The sequence below is a fragment of the Thamnophis elegans genome, chromosome 6, assembly GCF_009769535.1.
Source record: "Thamnophis elegans isolate rThaEle1 chromosome 6, rThaEle1.pri, whole genome shotgun sequence".
Taxonomy (NCBI): domain Eukaryota; kingdom Metazoa; phylum Chordata; class Lepidosauria; order Squamata; family Colubridae; genus Thamnophis; species Thamnophis elegans.
Genome location: NC_045546.1, coordinates 65,526,949 through 65,547,791, shown reverse-complemented (window position 1 = coordinate 65,547,791; position 20,843 = coordinate 65,526,949). Strand labels below are relative to the sequence as shown.

At 43.3% G+C, this 20,843-nt stretch overlaps 1 protein-coding gene across 8 annotated transcripts in view; it reads right to left on the bottom strand.

Moving 5' to 3' along the window:
* Positions 1-20,206, bottom strand: part of TAB3 (TGF-beta activated kinase 1 (MAP3K7) binding protein 3) — a 50,743-nt gene extending 30,537 nt beyond the window's left edge. For 3 of the 8 annotated variants that reach the window (XR_004255600.1, XM_032219391.1, XM_032219397.1), the window contains exons 1-3: positions 19,881-20,206; positions 15,265-15,457; positions 11,770-13,207 (exon numbers count right to left, since the gene is read on the bottom strand). Coding sequence is in view for 7 of the 8 variants with exons in the window: in XM_032219391.1 (XP_032075282.1) it covers positions 11,770-13,207; positions 15,265-15,366 (1,540 nt within the window). In the remaining variant the exon portion in view is untranslated. Of the gene's footprint in view, positions 1-11,769; positions 13,225-15,264; positions 15,458-19,754; positions 19,842-19,880 lie in introns of those variants that run through there. The other 5 variants (XM_032219396.1, XM_032219392.1, XM_032219394.1 and 2 more) reach the window with 5 other exon arrangements.
* Between the last annotated feature and the right edge of the window lie 637 nt (positions 20,207-20,843).

Genomic DNA, 20,843 nt, shown 5'->3' with positions numbered 1-20,843 from the left:
GGGAAGCATACTATCGGGTCAGAATTAAGGAAGGGGATGAGTGGAAAACTGCGTTCAATTGCCCTCTTGGCTGTTTCCAATTTCGAGTTATGCCGTTTGTACTGCAGGGTGCGCCAGCTGTTTTCATGCAATTAATTAATGAGGTTTTACATGACCACCTTTAGAAGAGCATAATGGTCTATCTAGATGATATCCTTATTTACACAGAAACACCTGACGAACACGTGAAACTGGTTCGCACAGTACTCGAAAAGCTTCGTGCAGCAGAACTGTATGCTAAATTGTCCAAGTGCAAATTTCATCAGGAGAAGGTGGATTACCTGGGATATCACATCTCCCACAAAGGGATAGAAATGGACCCAGCAAAAGTCAAAGCAATCACCGAATGGGCAGCCCCCCGCACGCGTAAACAGTTGCAAAGCTTCTTAGGTTTTCCAACTTCTATCGTCAATTTATTCCTTCTTTTGCCAAGATCGCTCTACCAATTATAAACCTCCTGAAGTCGAAGGCTGCATTTGAGAAATTAAAACGTCTGTTTGCAGCTGAACAAGTCCTCAAACACCCAGACATGGACATACCTTTTGTGGTCCAAGCTGATGCTAGTGATGTTGCAGTGGGGATGGTACTACTTCAAGTGAATGCACAAGGGAAATTGCAACCCTCCGCTTACACCTCTCGTAAGCTAACTGAAACTGAGAGACGATGGGCTATTCGGGAAAAGGAAGCTTTTGCTGTTCAATGGGCTTTGATGACCTGGCGTCATTTTCTGGAGGGCACAAAACACCCTTTTGAAGTATGGACTGACCACAAAAACTTGGAGGCATTAAAAAAACCCAGGAAACTGTCTCCTAAACAAATGCGATGGGCACAGCATTTCAATAGATTTAATTTCACTTTGAAATATATCCTGGGAGGGAAGAATTTTATGGCCGATGCTTTGTCCAGACTTCCACAATATAACAGTTCGAAACTGAGTGTTGTCCAGCCTGTCATGCCAACGAGAAGCCTGGCCGTTCCTGTTGTCACCAGAAGCCAGGCCGCTTCCAACTTGGAAGTCACACAAGACCTCATTACAAAGCTCAAAGGGGCTCTTGCAAGTGATGAGTGGTTCTGCAAACATACGAATGAATGCACCATGAAGGATGGCCTTGCTTGGATTGGTGCTAAATTATACGTTCCCACAACTATTAGAGCCATGGTTCTTCAACGTGCTCATGACTCTCACATGGCCGGACACTTTGGTTTTGTGAAAACTCTGCATCTCGTCAAGAGACAGTTTTGGTGGCCCTCATTGAAAAAGGACATTGAATCTTATGTGGCTAGTTGCCCCACTTGTGCTGCAGCGAAATGCCCACCAGGAAAACCTCAGGGATTGCTCCAGGAGGTAGCCCATCCTGAGGCATCGTGGAAGGAGATCTCTATGGATTTCATTGTTGAATTGCCAGAAAGTCAAGGGAACACAGTGATTTGGGTTGTCACTGACTTGTTCTCCAAGCAAGTTCACTTTATTCCTTGTTCCAAGATCCCATCCGCGAAATCCCTGGCTAAATTGTTCATCACGCATATCTATCGTCTGCATGGGGTACCGGACCGCATCATCTCAGATAGGGGGGTCCAATTCACCTCCTTGTTTTGGAAGGAGTTTCTGAAATTGGCTCCGCCCAGGGCTTAAGCTCCGCCCACCATCCTTAGACTAACGGTGCCTATGAGAGGACCAATTCTGTGCTAGAACAATATCTCCGCTGTTTCGTCAATTACCAGCAAGACAATTGGGTGGAATTGTTGCCTCATGCTGAGGTGGCATATAACAACTCAGTGCATAGCAGCACGGGACTTACGTCCTTCAGGGTGGTGTACGGACATGATTTTGTGCCCATCCCTGAGATTCCTCGCGAGAAACCACAAGTACTGTCCCTTTCCAAGTGGAGTGACCGTCTTCGGGATCTGTGGCCTTTGGCTTACCGTGCACTGGATGCTGCACATCGAGCACACAAGAAACAAGCGGATAAAAAGAGAGCGAAGCCAAAGGAATATAAAGTGTGTGATCCACCAAGTTTCTTCAGACCTCTCAAAAGTGTAAGAAATTGGGTCCCAAATATGTTGGCCCGTTCCCGATTATCAAGGTTATCAACCCTGTCTCCGTCCGTCTCCAACTGCCTAAATATCTCAACCGTGTCTATCCTGTATTTCATGTTAATCTCCTAAAGCCGGAACGCACTTCTCCATTGAGGGCTCCTTTGCCGGCTCCATCTGCCCCTCTCCTGGTTGAGGGTGAGCAACATTTTGAGATTAGAGAAATTTTGGACTCTCAAAAACAAAGAAATCATATTCAGTATCTTGTGGCTTGGAAGCATTTCCCTCCCTCTCATGCTGAATGGGTCGATAAGTCCCATGTGCGGGCCCCTCGACTTCTCCACAAGTTCTACTCTGCCTACCCAGAAAAGCCCTGACCTCACTTGTTTTTTTTTTTATTTCCCCTTCCCTTTTCTCTTCTATGTCATGTTGTTCATTTGTTTGTCTGTGTTCTTTCGTTTCTGCAGGCGTGAGCATCTTTTCTGGAAGAGGGCCGGATGTCAGCCTCTGCTTTGCTGCTTGCTTTTTGGCTGCCATTGAAACGGGGAGGGGGGGCATGGTATTTGGGGAGGGAAACATTCTGTGCAGGAGGACTGTTAATTGGGGGTTGTTCTCACCATCTGTTTGCGCATGTGGAAGGAGGGGAGTTTCCCGCCGAGGCCAACTGTACAGCATTCCAACCTGATGATGATTTTTGAAGATGTCTCCCACCTGACAGTTGGGTGATCTATGATTGGACTACAGTCTGGGGTACCAAGGGGAGGGGGATGAATCATGTATTGATATCTATTGCTTTTGCGCTCTTTTACTCAGGTTCAGCTTTGCTTTGCTTCTCATTGTTTATAATCAGTAAAAGTATACTTAATTCTAAAACATGGAATTGAGTGGTTTCTTTCTTGATTATTAAATGAAGGGGCAGTGACAACTCTTGACTGATAAATAACCACCTATTAAGGGAATGTTACAGTATGGACTTTAGAAAAACAGTTTTCTTTCCAGATCACAAAATCAGTGTTCAGGATAAATCCAAGGAATTCCAATAACCAGAAACTGGAGCAACATAAATTAATAACAACAACCGATTGTACAGTCTATTTGACTACTTTATCTTTTGTTTTAGAATAAAGGTTCAACCTTGATTCTTAACTATTTTCTTCATTCATGAATCTTCCATTTTTCCCTTTAGGGAAAAAAGGAGGTACCTAAAGATATAAGGTACTTGTTGCAAGAAAGCTCAGTGGAGCATAAACATTTGTGAGATATTCCTATTGGTTTTTCCCCCCCAATTTGGCTTATATTTATGTAGCCTACTACCGTGATGGCGAACCTATGGCATGCATGCCACAGGGGCACACAGAGCCATTTCTGAGGGCACATGAGGAGTTGCCCTGTCAGCTCCAGTGCACATGCACACGCTGGCCAGCTGATTTTCGACTGTTTTTCGCCCTCTGGAGGCTTCCCTGAAGCCTCCGAAGGCCGAAAAACCGCCCAACACGCAAACCAGAAGTTCGGGAATGGGGGGGGGCATTTTCACCCTCCTTGGGTTCCAAGAAAGCTGTGCGCTTGCACGGGGCAGTGGGGGGGGGTGTCACAAGCGCATGCACAGGAGACATGGTGCGGAGGTGCATTAAAGTATGGGGGTTGGCAAGTGAGGGCATGTGCACGTGTGTGCTTTTGGCACCTGAGCCGGAAAAGGTTCGCTATCACTGGCCTACTATATAGCAGAATCTGTCCTATTCTTCCACCATCTACTTCAATGAATTAATGCCTGCTTTACCATAGCCACACTTCTTTTTGTACCTTCAGATCAGTGTTGACTCCTGGCAATGGCCTGGATTAGTCCCTCAAATTATGAAAAAACAAATTAAATAAATATTGCAATTTGTTGCAATTTATACTGATAAAACTCAAGCTATATTCAAGATTAAAACAAATACTTTCTATTGATTTTTTAAAAAAGTACTCTCTACACTCTGTACTTTTATGCTTCCTTTATCTGAAATATGTAATGGTATATTAGTTTTATATGGTCAGAATTTTTTAGGGTATCATTCAATTAAGACATATTCCAAGACAGCCCCATTTCCAGTTCATGTCAGATCCGTGAATCCGTGAATCTGCCATTCTTCAAGTCTTCCCTGCAAGTCTTCCCTTGAAGAATAGAGGACCCTATATTCCTCTAGATTTTTCTATTCTTCTTTCCTGTACCATGCATTTAATTGCTTTATAACTTCTAGCCTGGCACCTAGAGGCCTGGCACTTTCTCAGCTTTTGGGGAATGGGTGGGGAGGGAGAACAATGTGGACTGCATCGCTCAGGAATCAAGCCTGAGAAAGTCTTATCACTTTCCCAGAGCTCCCCATACAAAAAACATCTTCACACCTATGGATTGGCCAAATCCTCATCAGATGGTTGGGAGGGGATTCTAACTTCTTTTATTCCTATTGTATTGCCTTAAGGATCCCAGACCCTGCTTTGCTTTCACCCAGTTATCACCTCTTTTTCAATAAAAGGATCTTTTTGAAATGAAAGTTTCAAGAGTCTTTACTTCCTTGATTAAGGGGGAGAGGCCTGGCCTTACAGTTCATTTCTGTGCTATTATGTGATGCACAATATATTAACAACTATTTTTGCAATATTATATATTATGCATGCTGTGCCATGCTATGGTAGTTAGATTAGGTTATCGTACTTTTATCACCATATCACACTGATCCAGCAGGCCCACCTCATCACCATTCAAATACAAAGTAGTAAATGAAAAGGGTGTTGGTACTTACCTGATACGTCTCTTCTAATAGGGTGGAGATAGCATCCATACATGAGTTGACATTGTCAACCTTCTGATTGGACTGAGTCTGATAAAAGTTAGTTAAAACACGCCTCTTTTGCTAGCCTTACCCAGCTTTTCAGCGAAGAACTTAAGACAGACTCAACGTGTCATCGCACAAACATTTTAGTAAACAAACCTCTCAAACCAGAGAAATGAACCACATATTTACAGTAAAAAAAAATTGAATAGAGATCTTTGTAAAGCATAGCAGGTAAGCTCATTCTTATAGCACTAAATGGTATAGCAACAAGATCAGTCAGAGAGGGAGGAGATGGATGCTATCTCCACCCTATTAGAAGAGATGTATCAAGTAAATACCAATGCTCTTTCTCAATAGAGGTGGAGATAGCATCCATACATGGGACATACCCAACCCCACATGTCCCTACGGAAGGGAACCAGACTTATCCAGAACAGGTGCAGTAGAATGAACGGCCTGTAAGACCAGGCCATTTCTGGTCTAACGCTGCGTCCACAGATGCAAATTTATCAATTTTATTATTTGAAATGAATGGAGAAGGTGAAGCCCAGGTTGCTGCCTGGCAGATTTCTTTGAGAGATGTCTGGGTGGCCCAGGCTGCTGTCGTAGCCGCACTTCTGGTGGAGTGCGCTGTTATTCCCTCAGGTACAGCCCGATGTTGGGAAGCATATGCCCTGGCTATATAACTGCCAATGGTAGAGGCAGACACCTTCCTACCTAGGGTCTCAGCCTGAAAGGAGACAAACAACGATTCGGATCTCCTAAATTTGGAAGTGCGAGAGATATAAATCTGTAGTGCCCTTCGCACATCCAGCTTGTGCCAACGTCTCTCCAAGGGGTGAGCAGGAGAGGGGCTGAAGTTGGGCAAAACTATCTCTTGTGCTCTATGGAACCACGATGAGACATTTGGCGTAAAGGATCAAAGCACTATCCTGTTGGTGTGGAAGATGCAAAGATCCGCCCTTACCGACAGGGCCTGCAGCTCCGAGATCCTCCTGGCGGAGGTGATGGCTACCAGGAAGGCCACCTTCCAAGAGAGGAACTATAGTTCCACTGACTGAATGGGCTCAAAGGGGGTGTCCGTTAGGGCAGACAAAACCGTGAGCAAGTCCCAGGTGGGGTAGTGGTGAACCACCGATGGTCTCAGATTGACAGCCCCTTTCAGAAACCTTTTCACGGCCGGGTGGTGTCATAAAGGTTGTGTCCCCCCCCCCCAAGTCAGAATCATAACCAGAGCTGCTACCTGTCTTCTCAATGTGTTGGGGTGATACACCTTTCTCCAGCCCATCTTGGAGAAACTCCAACACCTGAGGAATAGATGCAGTGGAGGCATAAATGGTCTTGTCGTTGCACCACTTGCAGAATATACGCCAAGTGGCATCATATACGTGAACCATGGATGGCCTCCTGGAAGCCTGGATAGTGCCAATGACCCTGGAGGAAAGACTGTTCTCCCTCAGAGAGTGCTGCTCAAGCGCCAAGCGCTCAACTGAAGCCACTGAGGGTCTGGATCCTTCAGTGACCCCTAGCTGAGGGCACCTGCAGTCTGAGGAATCCTCCAGAGGCTGGCTACTGACAGGGTCTGTAGGTCCGCGAACCACGGCCGTTGTGGCCAATGCAGGGACACTCGGATGACTTCTGCCTGTTCGGTGATCACCTTGTGCAACATCTGAGGAATCAAGGGCAGCGGGGGGAATGCATAAAGTAGTCCAGGGGGACACCGACACCTGAGAGTGTCTGTCCCCTCTGCCCCTTGTGTCCTGAACCTCGCATAAAAGCATGGGAGCTGTGTATTGTCCGGGGTGGCGAAAAGGTCCGCAAAAGGCGGTCCAAAATGGGCTGAGATTTGAGGAAAGTCGAGGGTGGAGGCACCATTCCGCATTGACCACCTTGGCCCGGCTGAGCCAGTTGGTTTGAACATTCGCCACCCCCGAGATATGTTCCTCGGTCAATGAAGCCAGATGCCTCTGCCCAGAGGCCCAGTTCCCTGGCTTCTTTCATGAGGTCCTTGGATTTCATGCCGCCCTGACGGTTGACGTGGGCCTTGGCGGCCACGTTGTCCATCAAGACCAGTACATACTGACCCACAATGCTTGTGAGGAAGTCCTGGGGGGCCAGGTGGATGGTTCTGAGCTCTAACCAGTTTATGTTGTGACTCCTGTCCACCTGGTCCCATTGTTCCTGGGGCATCTGTGTCTGTAAACGAGCCCCCCAACCATAGAGGCTGGCGTCCGTAGTGACCGTCACCTTGTGAACCACCCTGAAGTGGCAACCCTTGATGATGGCTGCCAATTTCCACCAACGTACAGATTGGAGGACATCCACTGGAACAGTGACCTTCAGCAGTGATGTACTCCTGTGTGCCTTCTGGAAGGGTAAGAGAAACCACTGAAGATCCCTAGTGTGGAGGAGTGCCCAAGGCACGATGTTAATAGCCAACACTAGTTTCCCCAGCAAATATGATAAGGTGGCCAGGGAGACCCTACGTTGGCCCAATACTTCCCCAACCAGTCCAACAGGAAGACCTGACCAGACATTAAATCGATCCATGCCCCTAGAAATCCGGGTAGTGGGGTCTAGATGGCTCTTGGCCGTATTGATAGGAAAACCATGAGCCTCCAAGGAAGTTATTGTGAGGTCAAGGTCACGCCTTGTTCCAGATAGGGACCTGGATAATAATAGAAGGTCATCATTGGATACACACCGACCAGAGTCTGAGATGTTTGACCAACGCTGCCAGCACTTTAGTAAGTGCCCGGGGACAGAAGAGAGGCCGAATGGCAAGGCCATATACTGGTAATGTCACCCCTCCCCCCCCCCGTAACAAAATCTTAGGAATTTCTGGAGATCGGGCAAAATCAGGATGTGAAGGAGGCCTCCGTCAGATCAATTGACACCAAGGTCACCTTCCCTCACCCCTGTCAGAATAGATTGTAATGAGTGCATCTTAAACCAGCAGTATTTTATATGCCGGTTGAGGCATTTTAGGTCTAGAATTGCTCTCCAGCCCCCTGAGGCCTTAGGGATAAGGAAAGGAATAGAATAAAAGCTCTGGGTTAATTGGTTGTTTAGAACCGGTTGAACCACCCTGATGTCCAGAAGATGTTGTATTGCTGAATTCATGAGGGCTTGCTTGTCCGGATTGCGAGACATCGGGCAACAAATAAAGAAACTCGGGGGAGTGGAGAGGAATTCTAGAGCTAGACCAAACCTAATGGTCCTTCGTACCCAGTTGTCCCTGGCAGTAGCATCCCATTGGTTTGCAAAGTACTGCAACCGCCCACCCCAATAAGAAGGGACCCCTTGGGATCTATGGTTTTCAGGAGTTATGACCTCCGCTCCCCCAAAAGGGTTTCTTGGACTGGCTGCCCCTCTGGTAGCGCTGCCTCTGGCGGTACACCCCCTGGGCCCTGAAGCTATAGGAGCCATAATCATGGCCTCGAAGGAGGTACCATAGTCCTGCACCCGAAAGGGCTGCCTCCTAAAATATGGAGTAGCACGTGAAGACCCCTTTCTGGAAGTGGACGGCAAGATTTTCCACTTGTCCTTGTCCTCAATAAGAAGCGGCTCTAGTGCCTCTCCAAATAGGAACCCCCTTTATAAGGGGCAGAGGCTAGCCGCCACTTGAGGCAAAATGAGTGGAATTAAGTGTGGCGTCAGCCATAAATTGGATGGCAGCCACTATTTTATTTCAGTCTCTTTTTTTGATAATTTTTTTTATTGTTTTAGTTAAATAAATAAAAAATCATCTTTCGTTACATCTTGTGGAAAGCGTATCGATTGGTTACAAATATATTCTGTGCGCTTCTTCCACAATCCTTACATATGCTTCATTCAAATCAGGTTGTACATTTTAAGTCAAGAAAGAAAAGTTATGCATTTTACTATCGCTGTACCATAATTCTCATTTAGTTACCATTGTTTAAACATGTTTTTATCTAGAATCATTTATATTAGAAGACACAACCACCTACTGGCATTCATTTGAAATTTCAATAGATCTCCAATAACATTGCACCTTTATAACATATACTAAAATTAATTCGGTTAAGTAAGATATCTAAGCATTCCCCCCTCCCGTAACACACCTGTATGTATCATTAAATATTGTCCATTAACATTTCATTGTTATTATTGTTATTTACTGTTTATCTCACCTCTCCTCTCCACAGGCCCACACAATATTATAACTTTATAGCCATCTTAAACAATGATTTATTAATAAGATTTATAGGACTTTTCCCTCAATCCCAAATTAGTTAATTATGTGCTAAGAAAATAAACATTAGACATCTAAGACAATCTAAGAGATACTAACATTTCTACTTGACAATCACCCAAAATGTACATTAGCATTTCTATGGCCTGGTTATTTATCCTAACTAGGGTTATTATTTCTCTATTAGTATCATAGTAAATTTATGTTAATGGATAAACTTTCAATGGTAATCTAAAAGTCCATAAGGTACTAAAATCTCTACTTAATAATCATCAAAAATTAACTAGCTTTTTTCTATCAACTAGCATTATTAATCAGTATCTTTCCAGTAACAAAATGGTCTTTCCTCTCTCACCAGCTGTTGTGTCAATTCTCTGTCCAGGACCTTACGAGGGTTTAAGACTTCTCTCTGCACTTTGAAGCTTAAATGATCTCTCATGTGGTTTTTTTTGCCCTTGAGTTGTTATTAGTGTAAGCTTAACTTTGGTTGTCAGGTTTATTTCTGAATAGATTTGTCTTATTAACTCCATCTTTTTCGCTCTTTCTTTTTCTCCTTCATCTTGGAATTTGGAAGTGGACGGCAAGATTTTCTGCTTGTCCTTGTCCTCAATAAGAAGCGGCTCTAGAGCCTCTCCAAATAGAGACCCCCTTTATAAAGGGCAGAGGCTAGCCGCCACTTATGTCTCATATACGCCTGCCACTGGTGGAGCCAAAGCAGACGGCGGGAGTCAACCAAGGCGGCCATCACTCTTGAGGCAAAGTGAGTGGAATTAAGTGTGGCGTCAGCCATAAATTGGACGGCAGCCACTATTTTATTGCGGTTTTGATGGGCCCTCAGGTCGGTTGCAGTTAGACGTTGTTGAAACTGCTGTAGCCAAAACAGGCAGGAACGAGAGAAGAACGATGTGGACGTGGAAGCTCAGACCGCCCAAGCCGCCACTTGATGCACATGTTACATCATGAAGTCGGCCTGCTGTGAAGGTAGCAGATGCTTTGGCCTTGGTCAGCAAGATCTTGAAGTGGGCAGATTGGAACAAACCTGAAAATGGTGGGGTTTTTTGGTGCTGCCTCCTCATTCCCAGAAAACTCTGCATCCTTAATCTCCTGTCTTCATAGATGGGATTGCTATGCTGGGATCTAGCCAATGACCAGGGGCTCTGCATTGGTGGAGCTGGCAGTGATGTAGAATGGGTCACAGGAGGCACTGGAGCAGCATTAGTCACAGAAGCCGCTGATTAGCAGTCCCAGTCTTCTGCAGGAGACCTGCAGCTATGCCTTGGGCAATGGCTGAAGCTATGGCTTCTTGTATGTCAGGCACGGTCAGGGAAGAACCGGGTAGTTCTGGGCGGAGGCCCGCAGCTGTCAGAGTGAACGTAACCTCTGCACGCCTAGTGCCTCCTGTCCCAAACTGGGCATTTTGCTAAAGATGTCCCTGTAGATCAGAGCCATAGTGCCACAGCCCAGAGGTATTTATTGGGAACAGGGGCTGAAAGGACCAGGGGCCTGTTCCAATGTAACTGGAGAAGGCTGGACAGAAATATTGCTGCTAGATTGAGGCACAGTATTCCCCTTTGAGGAAGATGAGGAATGCCTTTGAGATGAAGCCTTGGAACTTTTGTCCTCAGGAATTAGATCATCTCCCTTGTCAGGTGGGACTGACTTGGAGGACTTATTCCTTTTGGCATGGGTAATATTGAAGTGGACAGGTTGTCCCTTAGGATTTGCTGCAGCCTGGGAAGTGGAAGCCTCCACCGTGATTAGAAGCCCTTGGGCCCCGGTTCCCTCAGCATTTGGAACAGCAATTGCAGCATCCACCATTTTGAAAGAGAATTAGCAACCAAAATGGCAGTTTGAGCCCTTTTTAACATTCTCTAACTGTCCTGCTACAAGCTATAGTCTCTGGGCAGAACGCTGCAGGAAGAAAGCCCTGGACCGATTCAGGGTCTCACCTCGTGCAGGCCGATCGGGAAGTTCCAGTGAGGCCGCTGCGAGGGGAGCAGCTCCTTGCGTTTTCAAATGCCCCAAGGCCTCCGGAGCTGTCAAAACATGTTTTTGAAGGGATCCGCAATAGCACTGCGAACTTTCCTTGACGTCTGAGATAAGCAGGGATTTGAGGTACAATTAGTGACCTTTCAAGAGCGCTACGCTTTCTCCCGCCTAGTCAGGGGCCTGGGAGGCAGGTGGCCCACAGGGCGAGCTATGGACCTAAGCCCTCACGCTCCAGCCCAAGTTGACAGCTCAAAATACTATTCCAGTCCCACTCAAAGTATAAGGAAAAAAGTCAATAGCAATTAATTCTTCAACCAATCATTAAATCAGCAATGTGCTCAGGAAATACATGATGATACGACCATCCATGAAGTGGACTGAGTCGAAAAGCTGGGTAAGGCTAGCAACAAGGGGCGTGTCTTAACTAACTTTTATCAGATTCAGTCCAATCAGAAGGCGGAAAATGTCAGCCCATGTATAGATGCTATCTCCACCTCTACTGAGAATAGAGAGAAAATTACAGACATTATTTTGTTAACCTATCCTTATTAACTTACACATTTGGAGGGATATTTGTATTTGAGGCGACAGCTATTTAAGATGAGCCACAGTCCAAATGATTTGATTCTTAGGAAACATTTGAGAATTATTAATAAAAAAACTTATCAATCTTACCTTGAGTATAAGCATAGTCATCTGATCCAGAGCTGGAACTTCTCTGGTACTTATGTCTTCCTCTTTCACCTCCAGATCCTGGTACAACTGAAATGGGTTGAATAGGTTCTGGTGCTGCAGAATGTTCTTCTTGGTCCACTAAATTTAGAAGATTCTCAGCAGGAACTCGACCTACTGTGATTTTAAAAACTGCTGGATTTGGCTGAGATACCATTACACGAGGGGACTGTGTAAGAACACCTGAAGGTCTAACTGGTTGTGTATATGTTATATATACAGGATTAACACTATAAGGAGGTTTAGGTTGACCTGCTATACTTTTGGAAGGGGAACTTGAAGGAGTTGCAGGTGTATATAGTGGGTGCTGATTCCGTTGGGATGGCTGATTACTTATAGGAGAAGGGCTCCTATTAAGTGTAGTCCCAGGTCTTTGTGGTGGTTCAACAGTAATTTCTATCTTGTTCATGGAGCCTTTAGTTAAAGTAGATCCACCATATGGGAGATAAGATACTGAGTGTCCACTTGGTTTTTGATATGTCTGTGGTGTTTGTTGATATGGATGGGGTAACACAGTTGAAGGACTAGGAGGCATAAATACATGGGAACTTTGATGTCCTAATTGGCTGGGCTGAACTTGATGCTGAGGTGATCCAAAAGGAGAAGGACACTGGGAAGCAGGTGGTGATTGAAAAGGAGACTGAGGAATTTGGGGCTGCTTGGGAGAATACTGAGAAGGTTGATAGCTCTGTTGGTGTGGATAGACAGGTAATGGATGTGGATTATAATGTGGACCTGGACCTGGTGGTGACGAATGCCACTGTGTACTTTGAGTAGGAGTCTGTCGTCCTGAAGTTGTCTGCCTAATATAGAGTGATCCAGGACTTCCATAAGGAGTACTTTGAATTTGAGGAAGAATTTGTAAAGCTCTGGGTAAAGGCTGCCCAGAAGGGAGATTTTGTGAAACTGTAACAGTTATAGGATTTGTGCTGTACCGAGGTATATGCATATATGGAGGAGGAGGGCTTTGCATAGTAGATGTATTCATTCCAGGCTGCATAGGAGAAGACTGCTGAGGTGTCTGTGGAGGAGGAGTAGCTGCATTTCTATTCTGATCATTCATAAAAAAAGGATTATAGTTTGGAGAAGCTGCTACAACAGCAGGAGCAGAATGTGGTTCTTGAACTAAACAGATCAGCTGCTTTCCTGGGGTGCACTGTGGATCAATATGTCCATCACTTGAACTATGTACCAGTGTACGACCACCATTAAGTTGAGGTCCATCCCCTCCATAGTTAGTATGAGGATGGATGCCAAGGTTAATATGCAGAAGACGATTCCTGTTTACTCGGGTGTCATCTGGGCTGTGATACTCCATATATAGGTATTTGTTGCTCTCTTGTGCAAGAATTCGACAACAAGCATCAAGATTGTTGTTATTCTAGAAGAAATAACATTCTATGGAGCAAGTTTTAGAAACTATAGTATAACAATCTGTTTTACTCTTCAGTATTATATTTGCTAAGATTGTTACGTTAGGTTATAACTTAAACTTATAATTTTAACTAACTTAAATTTGCTTATGAAGAGTCATATATGTATAAACAAATCTTTCAAGATGTAAGAAACCCTCCACAAAGATTACAAGCATTATCTGTCAATCACCATCTAGATCAGGGGTGTCAATCTCAATTTCATTGAGGACTGCATCAGCATTATGGTTGCCCTCAAAGGGCCAATTGTAAAACTATGATGACTCACAGCGGCCAGGTGGGCGTGGCTAGGTGGGCATGGCCGGCTCAATGCCACTCACTGGGTGCGGTTGATTCAGGACAGCTAGGTTGGGATGGAACAAGTTGCACTGGCTAACTCAACATGGGGACAATTTGGTGCCCCATAAGCTCCTCGCCTCCTTAAACAGCTGACAGCCAAGCACATGCACACACACACACACAGATACAAAAAACCAAACTGTATTCTAAGTTTGGGAACTTTTATCCAGAGAGGAAGGAGATGGCCTTCTCCCCAAGCACAGGCATGCTCAGATGTGGATAAAAGTCTTATAGCTTGGAATGCTCTGTGTGCGCACATGCGTGTATGCACAGCACACCAAAGGAGACATTCTTCTCCCAATCCCAGACATCGTTGATGTTTCCTTGTCTGGTGCCCCCATGCAGCAAAGCAGAGGACAACACTGCTACGTGTGGAAGCATGGAGGAGAAAGTTTGCAGGAAGCAGTTTCCTCCGAGTCCAACTTCTGCCTTGACAGATCTCTGGAGAGCAAGAGAAAGAGGCAAGAGAGCAGGGCTCTCTGGTCCTACACAAGAGAGGCTGACCCTTCTCAAAAGGGAATCCCCATTTCCAATCATACGTGGTAAGGATGCTAGTTTATTGGGGCAGACTCCCCTCGCACAGCTCCCTCACCTCTCTTTCCTCTTCGCCACAGATTTGTTAAGTCAGGAGTTAGACTTGAAGGAAACAGCTTCCTGGAAACTTTCTTCTCTGCACTTCCACATGCAGCAGCACTGCCCTCCACCTCCTGTGGGGGGCCATGCATGCATGGGGGGGGGGGCTCAGAGGTCTTCAGGGGACAAAGGTGAGAGCAAGGCGAGCCCCAAAGCTTTGTCCACCAGAGGAGCCTCGCCATCCGTTTCTGGCCCATGGGCTTTGAGTTTCACATGTCTGATCTAGACAAACTTTCTTACAGCTTGGAAATATGTGCAGTCACAAAATATCTCATTAATTCTTCCTAAAGATTTGTAAAAACAGGTGTTCAAATCTTGTTAGTTAAAAAGGTTTCCCCAAACCAGCATATTTAATTTGTGTTATTCAATGAATGGACCAGAATATTTAACTACTCCTTCTATTGCAGCTTGAGATAAGTATTAAAACAGATATGGGAGATACATGTAGAAACTGAAATACCTATTTTTTAAGGCTCAAGTTTTCTACAGAATAATTCTTTTTTCCCCACAAGGAATTTTGTATTCTGCGTACAATATTCTGTGACATCAATATAAATGAAACTAATAATGGAAGAAAATAAATTGTATAGGAAGAAAATATAGGATGGGAAGTATTTTCAACAACAAAAGCTGAACGTATCAAGGTGCTTCTACCAATCTTGAAGATTTAGAATTTAAGAATGAATTTATCCCCCACTGATTTTAGTAGGATATAAATTTCTAGCTATGTCCATGCTTTTTATTTATACTTTTATTTTTAATTAAATGGAGCCTAATAGAATTATTTATTTCATAAAAGAAAAAAGAAAGGAAAGGCGAAGGAAGCAAACTGTTTCCTAAAAGTACAAGAAGATAAATGAAAATTGACTAAAATAACCAACATTTACGATTTTTATTCTCATCTCATATAATGCAATGTCTCAGTTTTTTCCATACTCTTTTTTTGTTTCTGAAAAGTTATCCTGGCATCTTGTTTGGTTACCCTTATCTACTACTTCAAAGAGAAACTACTGTTGGGGCAACCAACACCTACCTGGCGCATGCATTGAGACACCACACTTTCAGGAATCTCAGGAAAACGTTGCCGGAGGTCAAGGAGTACCTGCATATCTAACTTCTGGTTTCCCTGTGCCATGCCAGATTGATGTTTAAGTTTCAGGACTTTCAGGGAATAGCAGTCAACAAACTTTCCAGCAATTAGGATCTTTGGATGCTTCACACATTTTCTACAAAAAGATAATAAAATGAGAAAATTAACATAATAAATAAAAATGATACCGAACAGCATACTAAAACTTTAATATGAGCATTTCAACCTACAAAATTTTATCCACCTTTAATGCCACAATGAATCCTCACAAATAAAACATATCTAAAGTGGATATTTACAATTCTCACAGCAAAATTACATCTAAAGTTTTTTTCCCCTTTTCGTCTCAAAAACGGGCTGACTCTCCCTTTCTATGACACTTAATTCAGGATAGAGTCGGGACATCTAGATGGACACTAGCTTCTCATATTATACATCTTTTAGCATGAACATTTGAACCAGACTTCTCTTTACGAAGTCCATGATCCAAAATTAACAAGGATAAAAGGGTTGGTTTTTTTTAAGATGCCAGTAACATTGGTGTAACATTAGGAAATCTGTTCTCTAGATCGTGGTCACTAAAACCTGAAGCCTAACACTGTCCACAATTATGTAATAGTTTGTCGATTCTTTCCAGACCATTATCCATGTCTTATATCAATGCGCAATTTTTTGACTATCAAAAAGATAAACATCAATAGGTAATTATTGAATTCATCAATGTTCAAATGTGGAATTTTATGACATTACAATTATCTTATAGGAAAACTATTGCAAGTATATATCTGGTTTTCAAGTCCAGTATTATAAAATTATGTTCAATTGATTAAGAAGAAAATCGAAGAAAGCAGGATGCTGCAAGAAGAAAGATAGAAAGTTAGCAGCACATTAGCTGGCACAAGAGATCATCACCAGTTTGTGCCAGTTGATTCAAATTTGATTTGTCAACAAAGTTTCAAATGACTCGATTAACTTTGTGGCCAAAATGTCCAATACCGTTGATCTGAATTTAAAATTGGTTGACATATTTCCCGGTTATGGTGCCTGCATTTGTAACAAAAAATGGTGGGTAGGCAACATCGTGGAAATTTTGATTGAACAAAATGATGCGTTGGTAACATGCTTTGTTGGGTTACAGAACTACAACTTATTTGCGTGCTTCCAGCGCTTTTAGATACATTGTCAGGTCGACAGTATCAATTCCCAGAAATAATAGAATGCATGTGACTTTGCCATAGCAACATCCTCAACTTTCTCCCTGTTTTTTGGGATTTATAAGTCACCAATGAAAAACCAACTTTACTTTTTTAGAGGGTTTGTAATATGCCCTTTCTAATAAGAATGATTTAACAGAATTTCCAGAAGGTGTAAAAGTGAAAATATGCTATTTTTGGTGTTTTTACAAAAAATGTCAATTTTACCCAAAATTTGTAAACTCTTTGAAAACAATAGAAGAATGAAATTTTATATTAGAAAACTTTGTGTTGCCAAGTTATTATGCACAAAGTTTCATGTTTATCATGCCTTTCCATCCAGAGATATAAAAAGCCAAACTTTAACTTTTTTTCCGAGCCACAATATTTTCGGCCAACTTTGTTCCAAATTATCTAGATGGAGATCGCTCATGAGAATGTTTTTATTAGTTTGTTTAAGAGCACAAAAAGTTGTACAAGATGGCCAAGTTTTGTTTCTCTCAACAAAATATTGCCGGAGATATTATGTCTCAAAGTTGCTGGAACCTCAGAATCATACTGTAGAAGGCTGCCGTATGGGATCAAACAAATGACTATATCTCCGCAAGTATTGCATCGGCACACGTAACACTTTACCAATGTTCATTGGGGACATACAGTGAGGCAAAAAAGTATTTAATCAGCCACCAATTGTGCAAGTTCTACCACTTAAAAAGATGAGAGAGGCCTGTAATTGACATCATAGGTAGATCTCAACTATGAGAGACAAAATGAAAAAACAAATCCAGACAATCACATTGTCTGATTTGGAAAGAATCTTTTTGCAAATTATGGTGGAAAATAAGTATTTGGTCACCTACAAACAAGCAAGATTTCTGGCTCTCACAGACCTGTAACTTCTTCTTTAAGAGGCTCCTCTGTCCTCCACTCATTACCTGTATTGATGGCACCTGTTTGAACTTGTTAGCAGTATAAAAGACACCTGTCCACAACCTCAAACAGTCATACTCCAAACTCCGCTATGGTGAAGACCAAAGAGCTGTCGAAGGACACCAGAAACAAAATTGTAGACCTGCACCAGGCTGGGAAGACTGAATCTGCAATAGGCAAGCAGCTTGGTGTGAAGAAATCAACTGTGGGAGCAATAATGGAAGACATACAAGACCACTGATAATCTCCCTTGATCTGGGGCTCCATGCAAGATCTCACCCCGTGGGGTCAAAATGATCACAAGAACGGTGAGCAAAAATCCCAGAAACCCACGGGGGGGGGGGGGGCTAGTGAATGACCTGCAGAGAGCTGGGACCAACGTAACAAAGGCTACCATCAGTAACACATTACGCCGCCAGGGACTCAGATCCTGCAGTGCCAAACGCCTCCCCCTGCTTAAGCCAGTACATGTCCGAGCCCGTCTGAAGTTTGCTAGAGAGCCTGTATACTAATGCCAATGTTGAGTCTAATTATAAAACCTAGCACTATAGTCTCAATCAACAAAGGGCTCCAAGTTATTACAGAAGCACTTTGAGTTTATAGCAGTCACTCCATTTGTCCCAGCATCTGAATACTTGAGGTATACTCTTTCTGAACATAAGGGGTCCGTGATTGATATTAATAGTCATTGATAAATCTATTGAGTTTACATAATAACCATATGGTATTTACTGAAAGTTCTTTTTAAAAACTGCCTATTGTTCCATGTCATTACATCTGCTGAAGGAATAACATTATTGTCAATTAATAGATTTCCACTATAAAATACAGTTATAATCCTGCTAATGTTGGCTAAATGCAGTTTTCTTGGCAATATTTTGGAAATGGCTCACGGTTGTTTTATTGGAGATGAAAAGGGTAACTGTCCCCAAGTTACCAAGCTTCATGCCTAAAGCAACTCATATTTCCCTGGTTTTATAACAGATATCTTAACTGATACACCAACTATTCTCAAATGTAAAATGTGCACATTTTAATCTTATGATACTAGCAAATATCATACCACAGGATGTTATATAAAAAATAGTCTTGTTATATAAAATACTGTCTTGTTTTATAAATACTATTTAAGGAAAGAAGAAAAATAAGTATTTTTCAAGACAAGAACTAGTCAATAAGAAACACTGAAAATACTGCTTGTTTTCCATTTAAACATTTTACGTAAAAGCAGTGCATTACTACAGTAACAAATTAGCATACATGTTTAATTTCTACTTTCACCATATATAAAGAACATAAATATGTAGGGGGTAGATAAAGTTTACATATCTATATATTGCAAAGCTTAAGATGAAAAATGACCCCCAAAACTATACAGACTGCCCTCTATGATGGAACAGATTCTCTATACACTCAGTTCCTCATGCAATAAGGTTACTCTGCTGTTTTAATTATGAGATAACAGAATACATAATTAGGAATAGGATCCAGAATACCACAAATATAAAGGCATTACAAAAAGCATTGTTTAGCTTTCAGTCTAATCTACTCTGAATTGGCGTGCTCTAGCAAACAATAAAGGAATAATCAAAATTATTTAGAATTCAGCAAAAATCTATACAGCAAACCTTTCTTTCACTTGAGATCTCTATTTCCAAAGCTGCCAAATCATACTGCAGTGACTATGCTGACAGCATATTCCAAAGGAAGCAGCAACCATTAAACTTTCAAATACAACAGTTTCAAGGCTTTAGTAGTGGCATTATCACATCTCTATTTTACAAATGCATGAATAGGTGTGCCCTATTCTAAGCAACCCAATCACAAACTCCAAAATAGACCAAAAGTTTGGAAATGTGTACAGATATAGAAAGAAGTTTTGCTTTTCTATCCAACTGAAATACTGTAATGGGTTGAGAACTAGATTCCAAAAGATCCAATCCAAGAAAATCATCTAAAGTGAGGGTAGAAAGCAGGTTAAATCATATGACTCTTAATTATAGGCCTCAAGGAGTAATTATCTATCAATCATCTGGCTTGGTTAAAGGTGATCCTTCTTATACAACCAGTGCCTCTCTAGAAATACCAGCATTGGAATCATTTGTAAAACTAGTAGATGAAATTGATCGTTTCATTTCGTTTATTCTATTTGCTTCCAAGCCTCCTGCTACCTTTAATATCCTCTCCATGAAAGATTTTAATGCAGGGTAGTTACTTTTGGGCTACAGCTGCCTTTTCTTGCGCCTACGCTTTTGTGCATAGGGGTGTGCAACTTCCCCCTTTATAATATAACCCCGCCCTCACTCTTACCCCAACGACCCAAGCCCAAGCACTTTGCTGCTTTGACCTCTTCTGGACACTTCCCACTTAATAGACGCCAAGCAAGCCAGTCCCACCCCACCCACTTCTTCCTTCGCCTCCGCTTGTCAGCTTTACCCGCTCGTTACGTGCGCGCGCGCGCCGCACAAGCAGAGAGACCTACGCCGAGGTCTCCCCGGGCCTTTCGCTCTCTCACCGCTCGCGGGGGGCCCGCTTCCAGCACAAACATCTCACGATTCCCACCTAATCGGCCCCCTTGCGCGGGGGCAGCTGAGGCGGCCAAGCCCCCTGGCTTCGCTTGGGTGGGACGGCCCCCCCCTTTCCCGTCTGCGTGCGGCGAGGGGGCGTCTCCGGGGGGTAACGGCGGGGGCGGAGGGAAGGGGTGGGCCAGAGCGCTGGGCACGGTCGGGAAGCGTTTCTGGGATCCAGTTTGGCCCCGCCCAGGCCGGTCCGCGCGAGGCAGAGGAATCAGAAGGAGGAGCCTAGCCGAATTTCTCGGCCTCCTTTTCAGAGACTTAAAATAAAATCTTCAAGAACTCCCCACAGCCGTCGTTTCTGACACCGTAGTCAGCGGTTGCCGGTATGTGGGGAAGGAGTGGTGGAACTCAGCGATGCTAGACGAAGGGTTGTGTTCAGGCTTTGTCCCTGCTTGTAACTAACGGTGGTCGAGAAAAGAAGCCAGTCTTCTGCCAAAATTCTGTTCCTTTCTGGCAAAACTCCTTGTGTATGTGTGTGTTTTAAATAATTGTAAGCGCAATTTGGATAGATAGGCGAGTTAATCTGCAGCATCAAATTGAAACATGTTTTGCAGGTTAAACAAATACAAGATAATTTTTTGGAATTTCTAGACATTTGTATTGAATATCCAGCATTCTGACTGACAAGAAAAATATTTTTAAAAGTATTGCTCATACTTTTAAAAATATAAAATCCTCCCTCATTGCGAAGCAGACATGTATCTTTGTCTAGGTTCCTGTGCATTTAAAAACTACATAGCAAAATTTTCTTTTTCCATACAGCTGTAGGAAGTCACTCCATCTCCCAAAGTACGAATTCTGCAGGGGAAGAAGCAAGCAAAGC